This window comes from Oncorhynchus mykiss, chromosome 9 (assembly GCF_013265735.2).
Source record: "Oncorhynchus mykiss isolate Arlee chromosome 9, USDA_OmykA_1.1, whole genome shotgun sequence".
NCBI lineage: Eukaryota > Metazoa > Chordata > Actinopteri > Salmoniformes > Salmonidae > Oncorhynchus > Oncorhynchus mykiss.
The window spans coordinates 44,993,277-45,016,248 of NC_048573.1; the positions used below are offsets into that span (position 1 = coordinate 44,993,277).

Sequence of the window (22,972 nt, forward strand, 5' to 3'; positions counted from 1 at the left end):
TCTGTATCACAGTCCGTCCTCATGAAAGACAATACCCCTCTCCCTACCTACTTCCCTCTCTTTAGCCCATTATTCCTACTCTCTCCACTCCTCCACTCAGTGTAATCACCTCTCCACTCCTCCACTCTCCAGTGTCATCACTGCTCCACTCCCCAGTGTAATCACCTCTCCACTCTCCAGTGTAATCACCTCGGCACTCCTCCACTCTCCAGTGTAATCACCTCGGCACTCCTCCACTCTCCAGTGTAATCACCTCTCCACTCCTCCACTCTCCAGTGTAATCACCTCTCCACTCTCCAGTGTAATCACCTCTCCACTCTCCAGTGTAATCACCTCTCCACTCTCCAGTGTAATCACCTCTTCACTCTCCAGTGTAATCACCTCTCCACTCTCCAGTGTAATCACCTCTCCACTCTCCAGTGTAATCACCTCTCCACTCCTCCACTCCAGTGTAATCACCTCTCCACTCTCCAGTGTAATCACCTCTCCACTCCTCCACTCTCCAGTGTAATCACTTCTCCACTCCTCCACTCTCCAGTGTAATCACCTCTCCACTCCTCCACTCTCCAGTGTAATCACCTCTCCACTCCTCCACTCTCCAGTGTAATCACCTCTCCACTGCTCCACTCTCCAGTGTAATCACCTCTCCACTCCTCCACTCTCCAGTGTCATCACCTCTCCACTCTCCAGTGTCATCACCTCTCCACTGCTCCACTCTCCAGTGTAATCACCTCTCCACTCTCCAGTGTAATCACCTCTCCACTCTCCAGTGTAATCACCTCTCCACTCCTCCACTCTCCAGTGTAATCACCTCTCCACTCCTCCACTCTCCAGTGTAATCACCTCTCCACTCCTCCACTCTCCAGTGTAATCACCTCTCCACTCCCCCACTCTCCAGTGTAATCACTGCTCCACTCTCCAGTGTAATCACTGCTCCACTCTCCAGTGTAATCACCGCTCCACTCTCCAGCGTAATCACCGCTCCACTCTCCAGCGTAATCACCGCTCCACTCTCCAGCGTAATCACCGCTCCACTCTCCAGCGTAATCACCGCTCCACTCTCCAGCGTAATCACCGCTCCACTCTCCAGCGTAATCACCGCTCCACTCTCCAGCGTAATCACCGCTCCACTCTCCAGTGTAATCACCGCTCCACTCTCCAGTGTAATCACCGCTCCACTCTCCAGTGTAATCACCGCTCCACTCTCCAGTGTAATCACCGCTCCACTCTCCAGTGTAATCACCGCTCCACTCTCCAGTGTAATCACCGCTCCACTCTCCAGTGTAATCACCGCTCCACTCTCCAGTGTAATCACCGCTCCACTCTCCAGTGTAATCACCGCTCCACTCTCCAGTGTAATCACCGCTCCACTCTCCAGTGTAATCACCGCTCCACTCTCCAGTGTAATCACCGCTCCACTCTCCAGTGTAATCACCGCTCCACTCTCCAGTGTAATCACCGCTCCACTCTCCAGTGTAATCACCGCTCCACTCTCCAGTGTCATCACCGCTCCACTCTCCAGTGTCATCACTGCTCCACTCTCCAGTGTCATCACTGCTCCACTCTCCAGTGTCATCACTGCTCCACTCTCCAGTGTCATCACTGCTCCACTCTCCAGTGTAATCACCTCTCCACTGCTCCACTCTGTGTAATCATCTCTCCACTGCTCCACTCTGTGTAATCATCTCTCAACTGCTCCACTCTGTGTAATCATCTCTCCACTGCTCCACTCTGTGTATTCATCTCTCCACTGCTCCACTCTGTGTATTCATCTCTCCACTGCTCCACTCTGTGTAATCATCTCTCCACTGCTCCACTCTGTGTAATCATCTCTCCACTGCTCCACTCTCCTGTGTAATCATCTCTCCACTGCTCCACTCTCCTGTGTAATCATCTCTCCACTTCTCCACTCTCCAGTGTAATCGCCTCTCCACTCTCCAGTGTAATCGCCTCTCCACTCTCCAGTGTAATCGCCTCTCCACTCTCCAGTGTAATCGCCTCTCCACTCTCCAGTGTAATCGCCTCTCCACTCTCCAGTGTAATCGCCTCTCCACTCTCCAGTGTAATCACTGCTCCACTCTCCAGTGTAATCACTGCTCCACTCTCCAGCGTAATCACCGCTCCACTCTCCAGCGTAATCACCGCTCCACTCTCCAGTGTAATCACCGCTCCACTCCAGTGTAATCACCACTCCACTCTCCAGTGTAATCACCTCTCTACTGCTCCACTCTCCAGTGTCATCACCGCTCCACTCTCCAGTGTAATCACCTCTCCACTGCTCCACTCTGTGTAATCATCTCTCCACTGCTCCACTCTGTGTAATCATCTCTCCACTGCTCCACTCTGTGTAATCATCTCTCCACTGCTCCACTCTGTGTAATCATCTCTCCACTGCTCCACTCTGTGTAATCATCTCTCCACTGCTCCACTCTGTGTAATCATCTCTCCACTGCTCCACTCTGTGTAATCATCTCTCCACTGCTCCACTCTGTGTAATCATCTCTCCACTGCTCCACTCTGTGTAATCATCTCTCCACTGCTCCACTCTGTGTAATCATCTCTCCACTGCTCCACTCTGTGTAATCATCTCTCCACTGCTCCACTCTGTGTAATCATCTCTCCACTGCTCCACTCTGTGTAATCATCTCTCCACTGCTCCACTCTGTGTAATCATCTCTCCACTGCTCCACTCTCCTGTGTGATCATCTCTCCACTGCTCCACTCTCCTGTGTAATCATCTCTCCACTTCTCCACTCTCCAGTGTAATCGCCTCTCCACTCTCCAGTGTAATCGCCTCTCCACTCTCCAGTGTAATCACCTCTCCACTCCTCCACTCTCAGTGTAATCACCTCTCCACTCTCAGTGTAATCACCTCTCCACTCTCCAGTGTCATCACTGCTCCACTCTCCAGTGTCATCACTGCTCCACTCTCCAGTGTCATCACTGCTCCACTCTCCAGTGTCATCACTGCTCCACTCTCCAGTGTAATCACCTCTCCACTGCTCCACTCTGTGTAATCATCTCTCAACTGCTCCACTCTGTGTAATCATCTCTCAACTGCTCCACTCTGTGTAATCATCTCTCCACTGCTCCACTCTGTGTATTCATCTCTCCACTGCTCCACTCTGTGTAATCATCTCTCCACTGCTCCACTCTCCTGTGTAATCATCTCTCCACTGCTCCACTCTCCTGTGTAATCATCTCTCCACTTCTCCACTCTCCAGTGTAATCGCCTCTCCACTCTCCAGTGTAATCACTGCTCCACTCTCCAGTGTAATCACTGCTCCACTCTCCAGTGTAATCACTGCTCCACTCTCCAGTGTAATCACCGCTCCACTCTCCAGCGTAATCACCGCTCCACTCTCCAGTGTAATCACCGCTCCACTCCAGTGTAATCACCGCTCCACTCTCCAGTGTAATCACCACTCCACTCTCCAGTGTAATCACCTCTCCACTCCTCCACGCTCAGTGTAATCACCTCTCTACTGCTCCACTCTCCAGTGTCATCACTGCTCCACTCTCCAGTGTAATCACCTCTCCACTGCTCCACTCTGTGTAATCATCTCTCAACTGCTCCACTCTGTGTAATCATCTCTCCACTGCTCCACTCTGTGTAATCATCTCTCCACTGCTCCACTCTGTGTATTCATCTCTCCACTGCTCCACTCTGTGTAATCATCTCTCCACTGCTCCACTCTGTGTAATCATCTCTCCACTGCTCCACTCTGTGTAATCATCTCTCCACTGCTCCACTCTGTGTAATCATCTCTCCACTGCTCCACTCTGTGTAATCATCTCTCCACTGCTCCACTCTGTGTAATCATCTCTCCACTGCTCCACTCTGTGTAATCATCTCTCCACTGCTCCACTCTCCTGTGTAATCATCTCTCCACTTCTCCACTCTCCAGTGTAATCGCCTCTCCACTTCTCCACTCTCCAGTGTAATCACCTCTCCACTCTCCAGTGTAATCGCCTCTCCACTCTCTAGTGTAATCGCCTCTCCACTCTCCAGTGTAATCGCCTGTCCAGTGTAATCGCCTCTCCAGTGTAATCACCTCTCCAGTGTAATCACCTCTCCAGTGTAATCGCCTCTCCAGTGTAATCGCCTCTCCAGTGTAATCGCCTCTCCAGTGTAATCGCCTCTCCAGTGTAATCGCCTCTCCAGTGTAATCGCCTCTCCACTCTCCAGTGTAATCGCCTCTCCACTGCTCCACTCTCCAGTGTAATCGCCTCTCCAGTGTAATCGCCTCTCCAGTGTAATCGCCTCTCCAGTGTAATCGCCTCTCCAGTGTAATCGCCTCTCCACTCTCCAGTGTAATCGCCTCTCCACTGCTCCACTCTCCAGTGTAATCGCCTCTCCAGTGTAATCGCCGCTCCACTCTCCAGTGTAATCGCCGCTCCACTGCTCCACTCTCCAGTGTAATCACTCTCTCCAGTGTAACCACTCTCTCCACTCTCCAGTGTAACCACTCTCTCCAGTGTAACCACTCTCCAGTGTAATCACCTCTCCACTCCTCCACTCTCCAGTGTAATCACCTCTCCACTCCTCCACTCTCCAGTGTAATCACCTCTCCACTCCTAATGGGGAGGTAATAGTGCAGAATCGGGGCTCAGACGCATTAGCTTTGCTCTAATAGACAGACAGCCCTCCTGCTTCCACCACACCTCCTTCTGTCATCCTCTATCCATTCCTCCATCCCGCCTTCCTGCACAGTTAAACATGGAATTTGATCGATCGGGTGAAATGTAAAACCGTCTGCTAGGCCGACTGGAATGCACCTGACCTACAAGAGTGAGGATAATCTTGTTTTTCGGGCGGAGCTATGCGCGTCTGTCAGAGATGTAGTGGCCAGAGGAATCAATTATGGATGGTAGTGGGGGTCTGGTTTTGGGCGGCTACAGTGGTTTGCTCTCAATGACATCAAAGAGACAGTTACATTTGGTAAAGTCCAACCATAAAAGAGTGTTTGGTGTCTCTACCAAAAATGGGGGTGGGGCAGGAGATCCAGAGTCCACACATGGGCACGCTTAGTTCCGGTTGATTTAGATTGGTGCGTTCCATTGAACAATGATGTTTTGTTATGGCTACGTGTATGGCATCCATGCACATGCACTCTATATTACCAATCATTACTTTACGAGGCATGTGTGTGGTTAATTGCAATGGTGTAGGTTTGATTGAATTCCTGTCTGAAATGGCACCCTATTCCCTATATAGTGCATTAACTTGTGATCAGAGGCCAAAGGGGAGGTCCCATATGGCTCTGGTCTAAAGTAATGCACTATATATGTAATGGTGCCATTTCTGAAACACCCCCATCCATAATTAACGTCACAGCTAGAATCCCATAGGTCAACCTTAAGGAATCCCTTTAGGTTTCTTGTTTACAATGAGCTAATGTAAAACCCTGCAAATACAGCTTTTAAAATGACTTCATCTAATGACTAAATAGTGACTCATGACAAAGTCGTGGCCTAGGATCGTTAAAAGGTTTTAATTGGCTCTCGTACCTTGCGGTGTGAGTTGACGTCCATGCATACTTGATGACGTCAACCAGCAATATGTACACCCCCCCCCCCCCCATTAGGAAAACCTAATGAATTATGAAACGAGATGCATCTTTCAATTTAGAACTTGCGTCAGATCGTATATATAGAAGGGACAGTGTTTGTGTGCATGCTCATACATGCGACTACATACATTTTGTTTAAGAATCTGTGGTTCTCATCCCATGGCTGCAGAGGAGAAAGAGTCCACGGAGTGCACGGTCAACTCACGTTTTACCATCCAGATTCGAGCAACACTTCACATGAAGTACCCTGCCACTAAACTGTCATTACAGTGGCTTTCCACCGGTCATAACGCGAGTCCCAACACTGCCATGACATTACATATCAGGGAAGCGTTGGGAAATACCTGGAATGCTTCACGTGTTACGTCTCAGCTCACCGTACGAGTGGTATGTGGCTTGCAGGGGAAAATAAACAGGCTTTGTCTTAAGTCTGACCAGATGTCCCTTTGGGACCCAGAGCTGGCACTATTTAAACAAAATCTTGTTTCCTCCCCATTTTAGACTAGTTTCCTCCAGTTCAGTTCAGTTCGGGGGCCAGTTGGAAACTTGTCTAACCACTGTGGGATGAAGAACAGTGCACAGCTGACTTTTGTCTTGTGTTAAGGGTCACTGGCAAAGTTTAGGGAAGGACTGTTGTATACACTATTGTTCTGTTGTATAACAGTAGGAGTGAGGGTGTCGTCTGTTGTTCATTCCATCCTATTAGCACAATGAAACTATTAGTTTAGTATAAACCGAATCCAATGTCATCTGATGTGTGAATTCTCACAGCTGCAATTTGTTGTTCGACTGGGGTTGTGCACTCTGAAGGTAAACACATGCTGTGTAAAATAGAATCATTGTTATAGACACACGTACACACACAAAGAACCCCCCCCCCCCCCACACACACACACACACGCACGCGCGCGCGCGCACACACACACACACACACACGTCAAGTTGAGAGATGACAACAGGCACCAGCGGTTAACTGCCGTCCTTTCTTGACTGTCCCCAGGGCACCAATCTGACAGACATCTGCACCGAGCTGCTGCTCCACGGTAACCTGCTCAAGATCTCAGCCGGCAACATCCAGGAGAGAGTCTTCTTCCTGTTCGACAACCTCTTGGTCTACTGCAAGAGGAAGTCCAGGTGAGAACGAGGGAGGGAGGAGATGTAGGGAAGGGGGAGATGGGGGAGGGAAAGCAGGGGAGGTTGTGAGGGGGTGAATGAGAGGAGAGCGAGATGGTGGAGAGGTAAGTGGCAGGAATGAGCACAACGTGTGTTCACTCAGTGGCAGAAAGAAGCCAAACATGGAAAAACCGAGTGAATCCCCAAATCCTGTTTTGTGTAGTGTGTACCAAGCTCATTTTACATACAATCAAAACAAGTCCACCTAACGTGTGTGTGTGTGTGTGCGTGCGTGCGTGCACGTGCTTCAGGACTGGGAAGTTGTTTTTAAAATGTATTTAGTTATAAATATTTTTAGCAACATTTTTATTTTTTTCTGTGCAGAAAAAACAAACCATTTTCCACAAATTTCTGTTCAATTTCCTAGGGTTTCTGGGAAGAAGTCCACCAAAAGGACCAAGTCCATCAACGGTCCCCTGTACCTGTTCCGAGGAAGAATCAACACCGAGGTGATGGAGGTGGAAAACGTCGAGGACGGAACAGGTTTGTGCCAGTCTCACCAGTCTTCATTTACTGTACAGTGCTGTGAAAAGGTATTTGTCCCCTTTCTGTCGTCCAGGTCCTGAGGCAGCACAGCATCCCCAAACCATCACACTACCACCACCACGCTTGACAGTTTTAAGGTTCTTACTGTTGAACGCAATGTTTGGTTTTTGCCAGGCATAATGGCGACCCATGTCGTCTTTGTAAACTCAGGTTCCCTTTATCGAATATTACGCTTTGGTTGAAGCTCTGATAACATTCAGTATTAAAAATGTGCAAAAATAGAGAAAATCAGAAGGAGGGCAAATACTTTTTCACCACACTGTAGGAACATCATCCCGCTATTCACCCCTTCATTTATTCATTCATACAATCATCCCTTGCTCTAATCATTCATCCATGTTTAGTCATTTTACACCATCAGTTGATCATTGAATTTTCTTTCTATTTATGTGGGATTATAACTCTCTAAAGGTCTGGCTGATGTAAAATCCTAAACAAATTACACAATCTATTCTATCTATGCTACAGTGTTACTTTTAGGCTTCAAAACCTAGATAATGAATTCACTGATGGAGTAGGTGATACAAATCTGATGAGAGCTAATAGTTTGGGTGTAACTATAAAATCTTGCATAGGTTTCTCACACTTTGAACGACTAACGGTAGATAGGGAGGTTAAATGGATTTGACGAGTGCTTGCTCGCGGTGATAATGTCTTACATTGGTTCGGGCAGGATGCACAACCTGTGTTTCTCACCTTTGAACTTCTGGGATAGCTGCTGCTGCAGGAACTTACCAACTTACCACACTGTTCTGCTCATTTTGCTCTAGAGATTTGTTGCACACTAGCCTGTTTTTGCAAGACCTGGGTTAAAGTAGTATTTGAAATGTTTTAAATATTTTAGCTTTGCTTGATTGAGTTTCCCAGGCTCATAGAAACAATAAAATTGTCCCAAAACTGCCAACCCCACATATCTTGCATTCCAGGCAGGCTCAAGCAAACATTCAAAGTATTTGAAAGATTTCAAGTACTATTCGAACCCAGGTCTGATTTTGTTTTCTCATGTAGCTCTTGCTTTAGGGCCTTAGGGGTAGAAATGCACTTCTTCCTCTCACATGCCTCCTTTCTGTGCCCCGGGGCTGTTGCCTATCGCCTGGTACGTTCAGAGGTAACCACAAAGAAAAATATGTTCTCTCTGTGTTTCTCAGAGAGACAATATAACCTAATAGTGACACTAAGGTCATGTGCCATTTTTACACTGCCAGTTGTATGTGTCTAACTTGGATGTGTCTAAGGGTATTAATGTGTTGATTTGTAGCATTGTAGAAACCCTGAAATATCTGTGCTTTTTATACCGTTCAGTTGACAATTTTAAAGCAGGGCTCTCTAACCCTGTTCCTGGAGAGCTACCCTCCTGTAGGTTTTAACTCTAACCCTGTTCCTGGAGAGCTACCCTCCTGTAGGTTTTAACTCCAACCCTGTTCCTGGCGAGCTAACCTCCTGTAGGTTTTCACTCCAACCCTGTTCCTGGAGAGCTACCCTCCTGTAGGTTTTAACTCTAACCCTGTTCCTGGAGAGCTACCCTCCTGTAGGTTTTAACTCCAACCCTGTTCCTGGAGTGCTACCCTCCTGTAGGTTTTCACTCCAACACCAGTTGTAACTAACCTGGTTCAGTTTATCAACCAGCTAATTATTAGATCAGGTGTGCTAGATTAGGGCTGGAGTGTGAACCTACTGGGCGGTAGCTCTCCAGGAACAGGGTTGGAGAGCCTTGATTTAAAGTAATATGTTTAGAGTAATAAGGATATTGAATCTGTTTGAATGAGATTTGTAGTTTGTCTTGTCGGGCCTGTGTTCTTCCACTGAAGAGCACAACCTTGAAATGCTCTGACGGTAGGTTTCCCATTCACACGAAGAGCAATTCAACGAGTGTTTTGGCGTGAATGCATTCATCACACTCAGATGAATGCAACAACATTACCCTCCTCCCACGTCCACTATTGTTTGATACACGCACACCTAGACACCATTAGCCCTTTTTTTTTTATGCTTCCTCCCCCCTCGGGGCCAGGTGGTTTCACATCTATTTATATGACCTTTTAACATTACACTAATGTACTTCCATTACCCCCAGTCCATTCATTATGCATTACAGTCACCTAGAGCCAAAGAGCTGGTCAAATTGGAATGGAGCTGAGAGGAGAGGAAGACAAAGAGAGGGAATGCGAGGGCGGAAGCAAGACAGACCTTTCTGTCGAGTCAGCGGAAAGATGTCTTTTACTAGTCAGTTATTGTTTGTTATTTTAATTAGCAGTACTTACAGTCTGATGGATATTTGAACTCTGAGGTATTTCAAGGACAAGTGAAGCTTGAGAGTGTTGTGGCTGGGCTGTATTACCTTCCCAGTTACTTCTGAGGTCAACACGAGTTCATGAACACTGCATGTTTTATCCCCAAGGAAAGCTAATACAGTATTCATATCAATGTCCATCAACAGCATTGAGATTAAATGTAATAAAGGTTATTTCTAGAAGAGGAGTCACATGTCGGGTGTGTACCATGGTCCGTTAATTGTTTTTTTACCTCTTGTTTTAGCCGACTACCACAGCAACAACTACACGGTGACCAACGGCTGGAAGATCCACAACACGGCCAAGAACAAGTGGTTTGTCTGCATGGCCAAGAACTCGGAGGACAAGCAGAAGTGGCTCGACGCCATCTTGAGGGAACGAGAGCAGAGAGAGAGTGAGTTTAACAAAAAAGGGGCATGTCCTCGCTTTTGGAGCCCTGCTCCCACCTCCCTTGAGAATGTAAGGCTATCATGTTTTCCGATTGTGCTCTACTTTCTGACCTCATAGACTTCTACAGTATCTCAACAACGCTATGCTATGGTGAGCTAACACAATTAAGGTTCAGATAAATAAATGGTTAGCTTTGCAAGAGGTTACAAATGGAGTCCCTCTGTTGTGAGGGATCATACAATATGCATGCAAATGAATGCCTCACTAGGACGGTTGTGGTATGCTTATGGTATGTGGATTATGGTATGTCTTGCTGCTCTTTTTGTCTCTCTCTCTCTGGCTTTTGTTTTATAAATACATAAAGATTGTGGTATAAGGACCTAGAACTTTAATACCAAATGAATGCAGATGAACAGTCTGGAGTTTACCATTCAAAAGAAAGAGCCAGCCGCCTCTTACCATGCAGTACGAGACCCATGTTTGCTAATCAACACTCCCGAGAGGAGAACACACTCTATACAACAGTTCATTCACAAACAATCTCAAGATGCGCTAAAAACAGAATCTTCGATCCAGCAAGAGCCTGAAATAGAACAGCCAGTAGCAGCTTGCCAGAAACGGCAGCTCACTAGAGAGTATTGCAACACAGTCCCGGTCACGGGTTGTTGTCAGTCTGTGACACCACTCTGTTCTCTCTCTGTTTTGTCTACCCATCTATACCGTGGCATGAAAATGAGGCCCCGTAACACACTTTGTATGCCATTTCGCGACTTGGTGTGGAGTGATTGCAGACGTTTGGCATGAATTAGCAGCTTGGGAGCAGTTTTCAAGAACTGTGCAATTTTAATAGTGTGTTCAAATCGAGTCACACCCAAAACATCCTGGCACTGGAATAAAATGATATTTTGGTCCTCTCTAAAAAAAAAAGAATGGCACTAAAATACCTCTTTCTCTAGTTAAAATGTGCTATTTGCGGTAGTGTTTGACTACACATTGAAAACATGTATTTTGGGGAAGATGGATTATTTGTTCAAAACGTCATTGTAAGCCGAGCACTCTTACTCCTCTTGTTTAATGACTTTGCCTCCACTCCCCCCCCCCCCCCCCCCCCCCCCCCTCTTTTGACTTCTAAAGTGTCTCTACATGAGGAGTAAGGACACCTGTTCAGCACTGGCCACCTGTCTTTTTGTTTGCGTGCGCATTGGGGCGGGCTAATAAAGCTTGAAAGGCTTTTACTGACTTCTGTGCCTGTAGGCATGGTGACACCTGATAGCATTGGAGGCAGAAATCACCACTGCTTCCCATCCAAGCTGTAAGTGTATGGGAAGGATTCAACTTAAACAGCTGAGGGGTTTTGAACGTTCAACCATACCTGTGTTCTAGCTGTTTACAAAAACTGTAGCTTTAATATTGCAAATATAGCAAATGAGCCTTCCACATGGACTTGTGCGAGTGGTCACCTGGTCCTGTGGCTAAAATGAAGACATGGAGCTTTGCAGAGTACCAAGGGCCATGTTGGGTATTGGGTTACGGCAGGCGGAAATTGACCTGAGGCTAACAGATGCCAGATCAGTCACAGTGCAGCCAACCCCCCCCCCCCCCCCCCCCCCCCCCCAACCACCAGCCTGGCCCACATCTGGAAGGCTTGACCACATCCCTTTCATCCCCGTTTCACTATTGATACCTAACCCATTGTTGAATCCCAGTTTCCACCAGCACACCTCTTTTAAATGTACCCCTGTTTTGCCATGGCACTGGCTTTAGTCAGCATTTTGGTTGTGGCCCCTTTTTTAAATACTCCCAAGACAGATCCATTATTATTGCCCTGCCGGCTGGATGGGGCTGGGATTGTCTTATCAGTGTTTTCGTGGAGGCTGAGGGGAAATGAGTGGGCTAACATGTTAGCCTGTTTGCCTGTGCCTGTGAGAGTGGGAAGAGGGGGCCTCTGGACAGGCTCTGACAGCTGGACCAGCAGGCCAGGGCCGGGGGCCCCTTGCACCAGGACCAGACCCCATTCTGTTCAATGACTCTTTGTTTGAATCCACTCCAGCTGCTGTCAAGTGTAATCCAACCCCACCTTCATCAGCGGCACCCAGCTCTGGCACCCCCGCAAATTTTGTTGGAATTGTCTGAGTCCCACGGTTTAACAGGACCGAGAGGCTGACAATGGAGTTGAGTTAGTCAGAGAGCCTGGTGATGGAGCTCCAAAGTTCAGAGAGCCCAACAGTGTAGTTTAGCAGCTAACTGAGCTCCACTGTGGAGTTAAGCCAGTCAGAGAGCCTCACAGTGACGCTCCAAAGTTCAGTTAGCCCCACAGTGGAGTTAAGCTGCTCAGAGAGCCCCATGTTGGAGTTACGGTTTAGAAGCTCTATGAGCATGCTGGACCTTCAAAGGGCTCAACATCAACAGACTAGTTTTGAATTGTCTGTACATATTTGTCATCATTTAACATATTTCTCACTCAAGGGTGTTGCAGCTTGGTAAACACAACTGCTGCTCTACACTAAAGATAAAGAACTCTGTGGCGTCACAGTACATTAGCAGGCGACACAGTACATTGTTCTAGACCTGGACAGACTAACTTCTGGCTTTCCCTCCATAGGAGGCGGCAGATGCGAGCCGCCATGCTCCGTTCCTCTCCTACCCCTGTACCGTGTCAGAAACCCCAACGGGACCCTACAGGCAGGGGCATTGTGTCTTCTCACAGCCCCGTGACAGGCTCTTCCCCCCCGGGGGCTGAAACGCATAGATGTCTGAGGGCAGACTGGAGGAAATGGAGTCCCTCAGGGCTCGGTGTTGGGCCCTCTTTTGTTTTTGCTGGCACTGTGGGACAATAGCTGCTGCCCCCCCCCCCCCCATACCAGCCAGAGTGTCAGACATGTGAATCAGCATGATGTCTTAGGCAGTGAGAGGGATGATCTGTAGTCTTTAACTATTTCTCTCTCACACACACTCATACACATTCTCGGACCACACAGTTTATCGTTACCCCTAAACAGTTTATAGTCAACTCAGGCTTTCGATAATGAACGTCATATGCTTTGGTGTCTGACCCCTTGAGTGTTTGTCTGTTGCAGGTCTGAAGCTGGGGATGGAGCGGGATGCCTATGTGATGATCGCCGAGAAGGGCGAGAAACTCTACCACATGATGATGACCAAGAGCCGCCACCTGATCAAGGACCGGCGTCGGAAGCTGAGCATCGTTCCCAAGTGCTTCATGGGAAAGTGAGTTCTTCCACACTGAACAGTCCATTGCCTTTGTGCAGGCTAAGCTTGAAATCTCAAATGGTACAGTGGTTGGATGACAACAATAGGTGCTCAGTTGAGGGGGTGACCTTTCAACTGGGAACAAGGGTACTTTTAAGACCTCTTCGAGGTACAAATACATGAAAACTGTGGGATTCTTCCACTGAACCAAAACTTCTGCTGTTAATAGTGATCATATTATATATACATTGATAATAATATTTGAAATCCCTACATTCTGTAGTTCTGAGGGAGGTGGATCACAACAGGGATGTTGTGTTGAAAAGGGCTCCATCCATTCTATCGAACCATTCCATGACTAATTTCTGTTGCATATAATTACCGGCCACTGAGAAGTAGAGGAGGAATTGAATGGCAGAATGCCTAACCTGGCCCTATCATTACATCTCTCCTAGCCTGCCATAATGATACCTACTGTAATCACCCTTGCATATGGAACGGCCTAAGTTGATTCCCTTACACACCGTATCATTAAGCAGGCGCTTCCTGAGTCTGCCGGCCTTTCCTCATCCATGTGCACACGTGCTCGCGCACACACACACACACACACACACACACACACTAACACAATCAGTTTCCCAACCCCAACTGATGAGTGAGATGACTGGGAGTTGTTTTCCATCCTGTGTTAGGAGCCACGAACTTGTTGTCGGAGGCGACTGTTTTCAACCGACACGTATAGAGCTTCCTTAAGGAAGAGACCTTCCCTTTAACTGCTAGGACATCATTAGACAGACCCTTCAACAGCGAGCTGCTGGACTAAGCAGCTCCCCCCCCCAGTCTTTCAATGCTGTGAATGAACAATGAGGGCCTAGTTTGCCTCCAGTAATGCATTTTCCATTATGCCCCACAGCTCCACACAGTGTTTTGCGAGATTCCGAACAGTTATTAAAATTATTTATTATTTGGCAATTTTTTTTTTTTTAGGGGGGGGGTGAATATAAAAAAGAGGGTAAACTCGCGATGGTGATCACTGGAGCTTAATTTATGGAGAGTCAGCATCCAAGGGAAATATTTAATGAGTTTCTATTGAACTGCAACCTGCAATGAAATTTCAGGGAGGTAAGATTCGATGGGCATTATAGGTGGGGCTGTTTTCATTGTATCTTCAGCTTTCAGTATTATTTGAGAGTACACTGACAGGTAGTGTAGTTTCCTGTATTCGATTAGTAAAGGGTTAAAGTTCACTATCCCCAACGGGCAAAAATACATTGAGCCAACCAGCATCTATCGACGTCATCTGTCAAAATAATGACGTTGGAAATCAATGGAGTTTTTGGTTGATGACACCAATAAGTGGTCAACGTACACATTCTAACCTGTTTTCAACCCCACGAATCAACGCAAGCATTTCAACGGGCGGGCGATTTATTTCAAGAAGAATTCCCGTTTGTTGACAACTCAAATATTAACCAAATATGGCCGTTAAATCAAGATTTTGTCCCGGAAGGTAACTACTATCATATCGAAGACGAGGTGCTATAAAATGACAATAAAATAACCCCTCCTTTTCTTTCCCCGAAGATGTTTACTCTACTGACTGTCTCATACCCAGACAAGCTCAGTGTGTCAAGCCATCCATGTTTTCTGATTATTTTGTATTTTTGCTCACTCTGCTAGACATCTAGTTCGGACTCCTAATGTATCCTTTTCCAGGAAAAGCACTCTACCTCTTAATGCAACCATATAGGCTGTTTGTGTTTGAGTGTGTGATCGCACGTGCGAGCGTGTGTGTGTGCGCGTGTGCGCACTTGCTCTCTCTTCTCCGTGGCTGTCTGTGAAAAGCGATCCACTAGGGGTTTTTCAGCACTCTTACCTCCTGCCACACCTCACTGTAGAGTGAACAAGAGTCTCTCACTTTCCCTCCCTTCCTGTTTCTATTCCTCTCTAACCGCTCTAGTTCTGATTTTATTATAAATTAGCATAGCTCACTTCGGGAGACGGCATTGCTCACTAAGTGTGGTTGTTAGATTAAATGAATCTCATGCAGAATGCCGATTTGGTAGTGCCTCTTATTTACGCAGCTCCCTTAATTCCACCATTTGTCAGCAGCGTATTTGGGTGGTTGGTCACACTTTGGTTCTTCTTTTAGCCTTCCTCATTCTCACCCCATTTGCTGCTGTGTTTTCTGTTGTTGTTGTGTGTCTGCCCACATTTTGGGCCTGTATTGCATCATGGGTATGACAATGCACCAGGGTCAGGTCTGTATTCATTAGGCACGAAAGGAAGAACCATGGAGGGAACCATGGTTCTTCTTTCTTATTACTTGTGTAATTACAGAGTTTACAAAACATTATGAACACCTGCTCTTTCCATGACAGAGTCTGACCAGGTGAATCCAGGTGAAAGCTATGATCCCTTATTGATGTCACTGGTTAAATCCACTTCAATCAGTGTAGATGAAAGGGAGGAGACATGTTTAAAGAAGGATTTTTAAGCCTCGAGACAATTGAGACCTTGTGTATATGTGCCATTCAGAGGGTGAATGTGCAAGACAAAAGATTGAAGTGCCTTTGAATGGGGTATGGTAGTAGATGCCAGGTGCACCGGGTTGTGTCAAGAACTGCAATGCTGCTGGGTTTTTACACTCAACAGTTTCCCGTGTGTATCAAGAAGGGTCCACCACCCAAAGGACATCCAGCCAACTTGACACAACTGTAGGAAGCATTGTTGTCAACATCCCTGTGGAACGCTTTCAACACTTTGTAGAGTCCATGCCCCGACGAATTGAGGCTGTTCTGAGGGCAAAAGGGGAGGGGTGCAACTTAATTAGGGAGGTATTCTTAATGTTTTGTATACTCATTGGTTGTCACAGCAGGCTTACTTGTTTTTCAAATGATCCTCACTTTCCAGCCACACATTTCCTGAACAAAGTTATTTTACACTGCATGTGTAAACATAACCCCTAAAAACCAGGGGTGGAATGAAGAAAGGACTAAATGTGACAGATTGTTTGAAACTAACTGGTTGGTGTTTTTTTCTGTGTGTCTTTTGCAGCTGCTCTGGAAAGTTAAACTCTTCTTCTGCTTTGGAAAACACACACATTGTTCAGAAATCACATCCAGGGCCGGTTCTAGGAGGGTGCTGGATTGGGCTTTGCCCACCCTAAATTGAATTTTGCCCACCCAATCAGAAATAATGGAACATATTTAAAATAAAGTAAAATAAATTCATGCTTATTTAAAATTTAAGCCATAAAGCTGAATAGCAAAATGTTGATAACGATATTGTCCTTAATTTTACACTTCTGAGGTTGAAAGAGGGGTGCAACTCAATAGTAGGAAGGTGTTTATAATGTTTCGTACACTTAGTGCCCTATTTCGCAAAGGTACCTACTTGACATTTTTACCTCGGGTCCCTTGTTCAAGAGGAAGCAAGGCTCTTGTTGACTGACTGATAAAAATATTTCCAATAGCTAATTTGGAAGACCTCATTCTAGCATGCTGTAGGTAAAGAATTTATGAAGCTTCAGATACACACGTGTACACACACGCGCGCTCACACACACACACACACACACACACACACACACACACAGCCTCTGTATTCTCATCATTAGCAGTGATTTACTCCTCTGTGTGACCGCTCCAGTGTCAAAATGAACCAGAATGCTTACGTAACACCCCACCTGGCCAGAGTCCACTTGAGCCTTCTGCCAATGTCAATCAGCAGCATGTCTCTTTGAAAAACACACGCAGCCGCACACACTGTCACACACACACACACATACATACACAGTCGGAAAAAAACACATTTGTGAAGGGCGCACTACACAGATCTGGCTGACAATCACCTCCACACACATACCACCAACACCACCACATGCCAAAAAAAGCAGTACCCCAATTCAGTAGGTCATGAGTGACTCTTTTATTTATGGTAAAATATTCCCATTGTTAGTCAACCGGACAGACGAGCTCAGGTGGGAGCAGATGGCTCAAGGTGTCTGTGTTCTAGCAAGAAGACACACGCCACAGGAATCACACGTTTACTGCTTTCTCAGTGATACCCACACACATTTTGGCGTGAACACGCGGGAATCACACTTTTATTCTGCTTTTGCAGCAGGGCACATAAGCATGCTTACACAGACCGAGGCGCGCACACACTTGTTTTTCTATCCTTGTGGCTACCTCATTGATTTCCATTCAACATCCTATTTTCCCTAAACCCTAACCTTTACCACTAAACCTAAATGGAGGACCAGACAGTGAGGACAGACACGGTTGCCCTGTTTTTATCTTCTAGCCAACTTTGTAGTATGTCTTTTTTTGTGTGTGTGTTATTTCTCAGAACGTTTCTTGTATTATTACCTACAGCCGGAAATAATAACTTTAGGATTTTACATCCGTGGTCACTCACCAGGAATTCAAGCAAAAATGAGACCTGGATCCTTTCCGAGGCAGCTCTGTTCATCCCGGGGGCTGTACCAAAACATTGACACCGGAGAAGAGGTAGAAGCATACCATCCACCGCTTCCAAGTATAAAACTTGCTAATGTTCAGTCCCTGGACAATAAAATAGACAAGCTGATGGCAAGGGTCTATTTCCAGAGAGACATCAGGAACTGTAAAGTACTCATGGAATCATGGCTCTCCTGGATATATTGTCCCCGTTATTCGGTCATTGTCACATGCAGTGTATATTCCCCCCGAAGCCGACACCGCGACAGCTCTTAAGGAACTACACTGGACTACATGCAAACTGGAAACCGCATATCCTGAGGTCACATTTATTGTAGCTGGGGACTTTAATAAAGAAAATTTGAAGGAAACTGAAATTCTATCAGCGGATGTCCTGTGCTACATGTGCAACTGACTCTGGATCATTGCTACTCTCCCTTCCAGGATGGCTGCAAGGCCCTCCCCCACACTCCCTTAGGCAAATCAGATCACGCCTCCATTCTACTTCTCCCCACCTGGGCAGGAACTTTAACGGGAAGCTCCTGTGGTAAGGACTATTTTAACGTTGGTCTGACCAGTCCAAATCTATGCTTCAGGCTTGTTTTGAACACGTGGACTGGGAAATGTTTCGGGTCGCCTCTGAGAATAGTATCGAAGTATACACTGACTCGGTGACTGGGTTCATCAGCTAGTGCATAGATGGTGTTGTTCCCACTGTGACGATTAGAACTTATCCTAATCAAAATCTGTGGATAGATGGCAGCATTCACGCAAAATTGAAAGCGCAAACCACCGCATTTAACCATGGCAAGGTGACTGGGAACATGGACGTGTACAAACAGACCAGCTACGACCTCCGTAAGGCAATCCAAGAGGAAAAACAGCAGTACAGGGACAAACTGGAGTTGCAATTCAATGACTCAGACACAAGACGTATGTGGCAAGGACTTCAGACGATCACAGATTATAAAGGGAAAGCCAGCAACGTTGAGGACACCTCGCTCCCGGACGAGCTAAATACCTTTTGGCCGCTTCGAGGAAAACACCTTAGAGCCGCCGGTGTGGGCCCCTGACGCTCATGAGGACTGTGTGCTCTCGTTCTCCGTGGCTGACGTGAGCAAGTCATTTAAGCATGCTAATCCTCGCAAGGCTGCCAGCCCAGACGGCATCCCAAGCCGCGTCCTCTGAGCATGTGCAGACCAGCTTGCTGGAGCGTTTACGGACATGCTCTATCTCTCCATATATCAGTCTGCTATCCCCACTTGCTTCAAGCTGTCCATTGTTCCTGTACCCAAGAAAGTGAAGTTAACTGAACTAAATGACTATAGACCCATTGCATTTTGTCATTATGAGTGCTTTGAGGCTAGTTAAGGACCATATCACCTCCACCCTACCTGACACCCTAGACCCAATACAATTTGAATATCGCCTCAACAGATCCACGGACGACGCAATCGCCACTGCACTGCACACTGCCCTATCCCACCTGGACAATAGAAATACCTATGTAAGAATGCTGTTCATCTTCTACAGCTCAGCCTTCAACACCATAGTGCCCTCCAAGCTCATCATTAAGCTCAGGGCCCTGCATCTGAACCACTCCCTGCGCAACTGGGTCCTGGACTTCCTGATGGGCCGACCAAAAGTGGTGAAGGTAGGCAACAACACCACCGCCACGCTGATCTTCAACATGGGGGCCACACGGGTGCATGCTCAGCCCCCTTCTGTACTCCTCGTTCACTCATGACTGCATGGCCACGTCTCCAACTCAATCATCAAGTTTGCTGATGATACAACAGTGGTAGGCCTGATTACCAACAATGACGAGACAGCCTACAGGGAGGATGTGAGAACCCTGGCGGAGTGTAGCAAGAAAAATAACCTCTCCCTCAAAGTCAACAAAATGAAGGAGCTGATTGTGGACTACAAGCGACCGCATAGAGAGCACCCCACCCACAGCGACTGGGCTGCAATAGAGCGGGTCAAAAGCTTCAAGTTCCTCCGTGTGCACATCACTGACAACCTGAAATGGTCCCTTCACACAGACAGCGTGGTGAAGAAGGCGCAGCAGGGCCTCTTCAACCTCAGGAGGTTGAATACATTTGTCTTGGCCCCTAAGACCCTCACAAAATTAAAATTAATCAGATGCATTATTGAGAGCATCCTATCGGGCGGTATCACCGCCTGGTATGGCAATTGTACCATCTGCAACCACAGAGGGTGGTGCAGTCAGCCCAAAGCATCACCGGGGGCACACTGACCTTCAGAACATCTACAGCACCCGGTGTCACAGGAAGGCCAAGAAGATCATCAAGGACCTCAGCTATCCGAGGCATGGCCTGTTCACCCCGCTACCATCTAGAAGGCTGAGACCGTACATGTGCATCAAAGCTGGGACCATCAGGCTGTTAGTCTCCACTATCCGGCCTCCGCCAAGTACCCTGCCCTGAAACTTAGGGCAGCATTCTATCTACAGAGTCATTGAACAATGGTCACATTAACAATGTTTACATACAGTTCCACTCAATTCATCTGGAAATACTGTATTCTAGTCATGGCTCATCTTATATAACTTATTTTTTTATTTGTCTTGGTTATGTGTGTATTTTTATTGCTACTGTAGGTATTACTGCACTTTTGGAGCTAGAAACGCAAGCATTTCGCTGCACTTGCGATTTAAAATCAGCAAATCTGTGTACGTGACCACAAAACTTTGATTTGATAACACTAACGCCTAACCCTAAACCTAACCCCTAAACTTAAAATAGCCTTTACTGCTTGTGGGGATGTGATACTTTTTCTTGTTTTACTATCCTTGTGGGGACTTTAGGGGATTTCAGGTCCGAGGATAGAACAAGACCACACACACATTGCATGAACACACACACATTGCATGAACACATGCATACATACATTTTGGCATTAACACACACAGAAATCACACATTTGGCCTGCTTTCGCAGGAATGCTCATGAACACACGTACACATTTATTATGAAAACAAATGCACAGGAATCGCACGTCAAGACTGCTTTCGCACCAGAGCAAACACATGGGTCGTTCCACGAAATGAGGGCCTTTTGCGTCCCTTTGATATTTTAAATAGAAATGTTCTATACTCACAAAAAGCTTATTTCTCAAAAAATGTTCTGCACAAATTTGTTACATTTGTTAAAAAATGTGTTAATACATCCACCTGACAGAAGTGTCATATCAAGAAGCTGATTAAACAGCATGTGTGCTGGGGACAATAAAATCCCACTCTAAAATGTGCAGTATTGTCACACAACACTGCCACAGATGCCTTAAGTTTTGAGGGAGTGTGCAATCGGCATGCTGACTGCAGGAATGTCCAACAGAGCTCTTTCCAGAGAATTGAATATTCATTTCTCTACCATAAGCCACCTCTAATGTCGTTTTAGAGAATTGGGCAGTACATCCAACCGGCCTCGCAACTGCAGACCATGTGTAACCCCGGCAGCCCAGGACATCCACATCCGGCTTTGTCTGAGGAGGGGTGGTGCTGAGGAGTATTTCCGTCTAATAAAGCCCATTTGTGGAAAAACATCCGATTAGCTGGGCCTGGCTATCCAGTAGGTGTGCCTGGCTTTTTTTTTTTTAAATGATGATTTTCATTGCATCAGGGATAGCGTACCTGTATGGTTCAGCTTTACAGCCTTTCAGTGTGTAGGAACATTTTTATTTGAATTCAAAACAGAATTTGTAAAGAACAACAAATGAGCAGCGGGTGTTCTAATCAGTTGCCACTCATCTGCCAATCAGGGATGTGGATTTTCTGGTCTACCTGTATACAAATTAGTCACAAAGAAATACAGAATTATAGGGTAAGGGAGTGGGCACAAAGGGCAACTCACTATGCCCTCCCAGGGCCACCCGTGGCTGCACCCCTGCCTAGTCGTATAAACCATAGATTAGGGCCTAATGAATTTATGCCAATTGACTGATTTCCTTCTATGAACTGTAGCTCGGTAAAATCTTTGAAATTGTTGCGTTTTAGGTTTTCGTTCAGCATACATCTAATAGTTCAATCATATTTGAGAAGTAGGTGAGCTGGTTCTACTCTTTTTGGCCATTTTCTGGTGTTTTGTGGTGGAAAACTGATAGGCTCTATCGTAACACGGCAACCCTGTTACCCATAGTCAGGCTAGAAATATTTGACTAATGACATGTTTTTTGTGAAGCTTGCATTCAATTGCCCCTGGCTGTTGCACACAAGCTTCCATTATTTCCTGTCACAAGGGGATATATGGCAGATTTGTTTTTATTTTTATGAAATCGTCAACCTGTTACTTAATTTGACATTTCATAGGCACTTACTATAGTCATTTATTTAATTTAACCTCTTGATGGGAGAAATGTGCTCTTTATTATGTTGTTTTTGTTTGTTGAAATCACACTTTTTTTCCCCCTTTTTTTTTATACCGTGTTACACATCTCAAAAGGCACCGAATTGGTGGAATGACCCACATACACACATGCACGCACGCACACACACATTTTGCATGAACATACACATAGGATTCACACATTTAACCTGCTTTCGCAGGAATGCTCGCTCAAACACACATTCACACAATCAGACACACGCTCACATTCACTGTTCCTCGTTCTCCGGGGAATTGATTTTGCTCAGTGGCGTGGAAGATTGAGCAGAGGGAAATGTCATTTTCTCCTCTCCAAACATTTGTCCAACACTTGGTGTCAGAAGAGGGAGAATACACTAAGGAGAGAATCTGTATTTATGTGAGAGAGCTTCTGTATGAATGGCACCACACAAGCCATGAATTGGCACTTTTTGGAGCGAGAAATGAAAGAGATGGATGGATAAATGGAGAAAGATGGGGTTTAAGGCTGGTGGGAGGGGAGACAAGGGGAGCAAGGGAGAAGGAGCAGAGGGATAGAAAGTGGGAGGAAATGTGGGTTAGGGGATGACGAGGAAGAGGAGTGAAAGGGAGGGGAGAGAAGGCAGAAGTAGCTTTGGGAGAGCTTATGTTACAAAGGACTTTAAAGGGCTATTTATACCCTACGGAGACGGACCCTACAGAGCGTAGCACAATGTCGTTTTTCGTCACAAAAGGGTGCGCTCCGACATTCTACGTATTCCCGTGCAACATGAAGATTGTAAGGCACCGTATCATTCCTTGCGGGGTGTAGGCACTTGGTTCCTTGATCTATAGGCCATGCATCAAAGTAACCTATTTTGCATTGATAAATAAATATTATCTTAGCGAATGTTCAAACAGTAAACTAAACAACATTGTAGCCGTATTAGAACTCCCCTAAAAATGTATTTTGTTTGAAAATGAAT

General features: G+C 46.3%; 1 protein-coding gene across 2 annotated transcripts in view; it reads left to right on the forward strand.

Annotated features, from left to right (window-relative positions):
• prex1 (phosphatidylinositol-3,4,5-trisphosphate-dependent Rac exchange factor 1) overlaps window positions 1-22,972 on the forward strand; it is a 113,484-nt gene that overhangs the window by 33,701 nt on the left and 56,811 nt on the right. For both annotated transcript variants that reach the window (XM_036988120.1, XM_036988121.1), the window contains 4 exons: window positions 6,574-6,707; window positions 7,114-7,229; window positions 9,828-9,977; window positions 13,051-13,198. In XM_036988120.1, coding sequence (XP_036844015.1) covers window positions 6,574-6,707; window positions 7,114-7,229; window positions 9,828-9,977; window positions 13,051-13,198 — 548 coding nt within the window. The remainder of the gene's footprint in view (window positions 1-6,573; window positions 6,708-7,113; window positions 7,230-9,827; window positions 9,978-13,050; window positions 13,199-22,972) is intronic.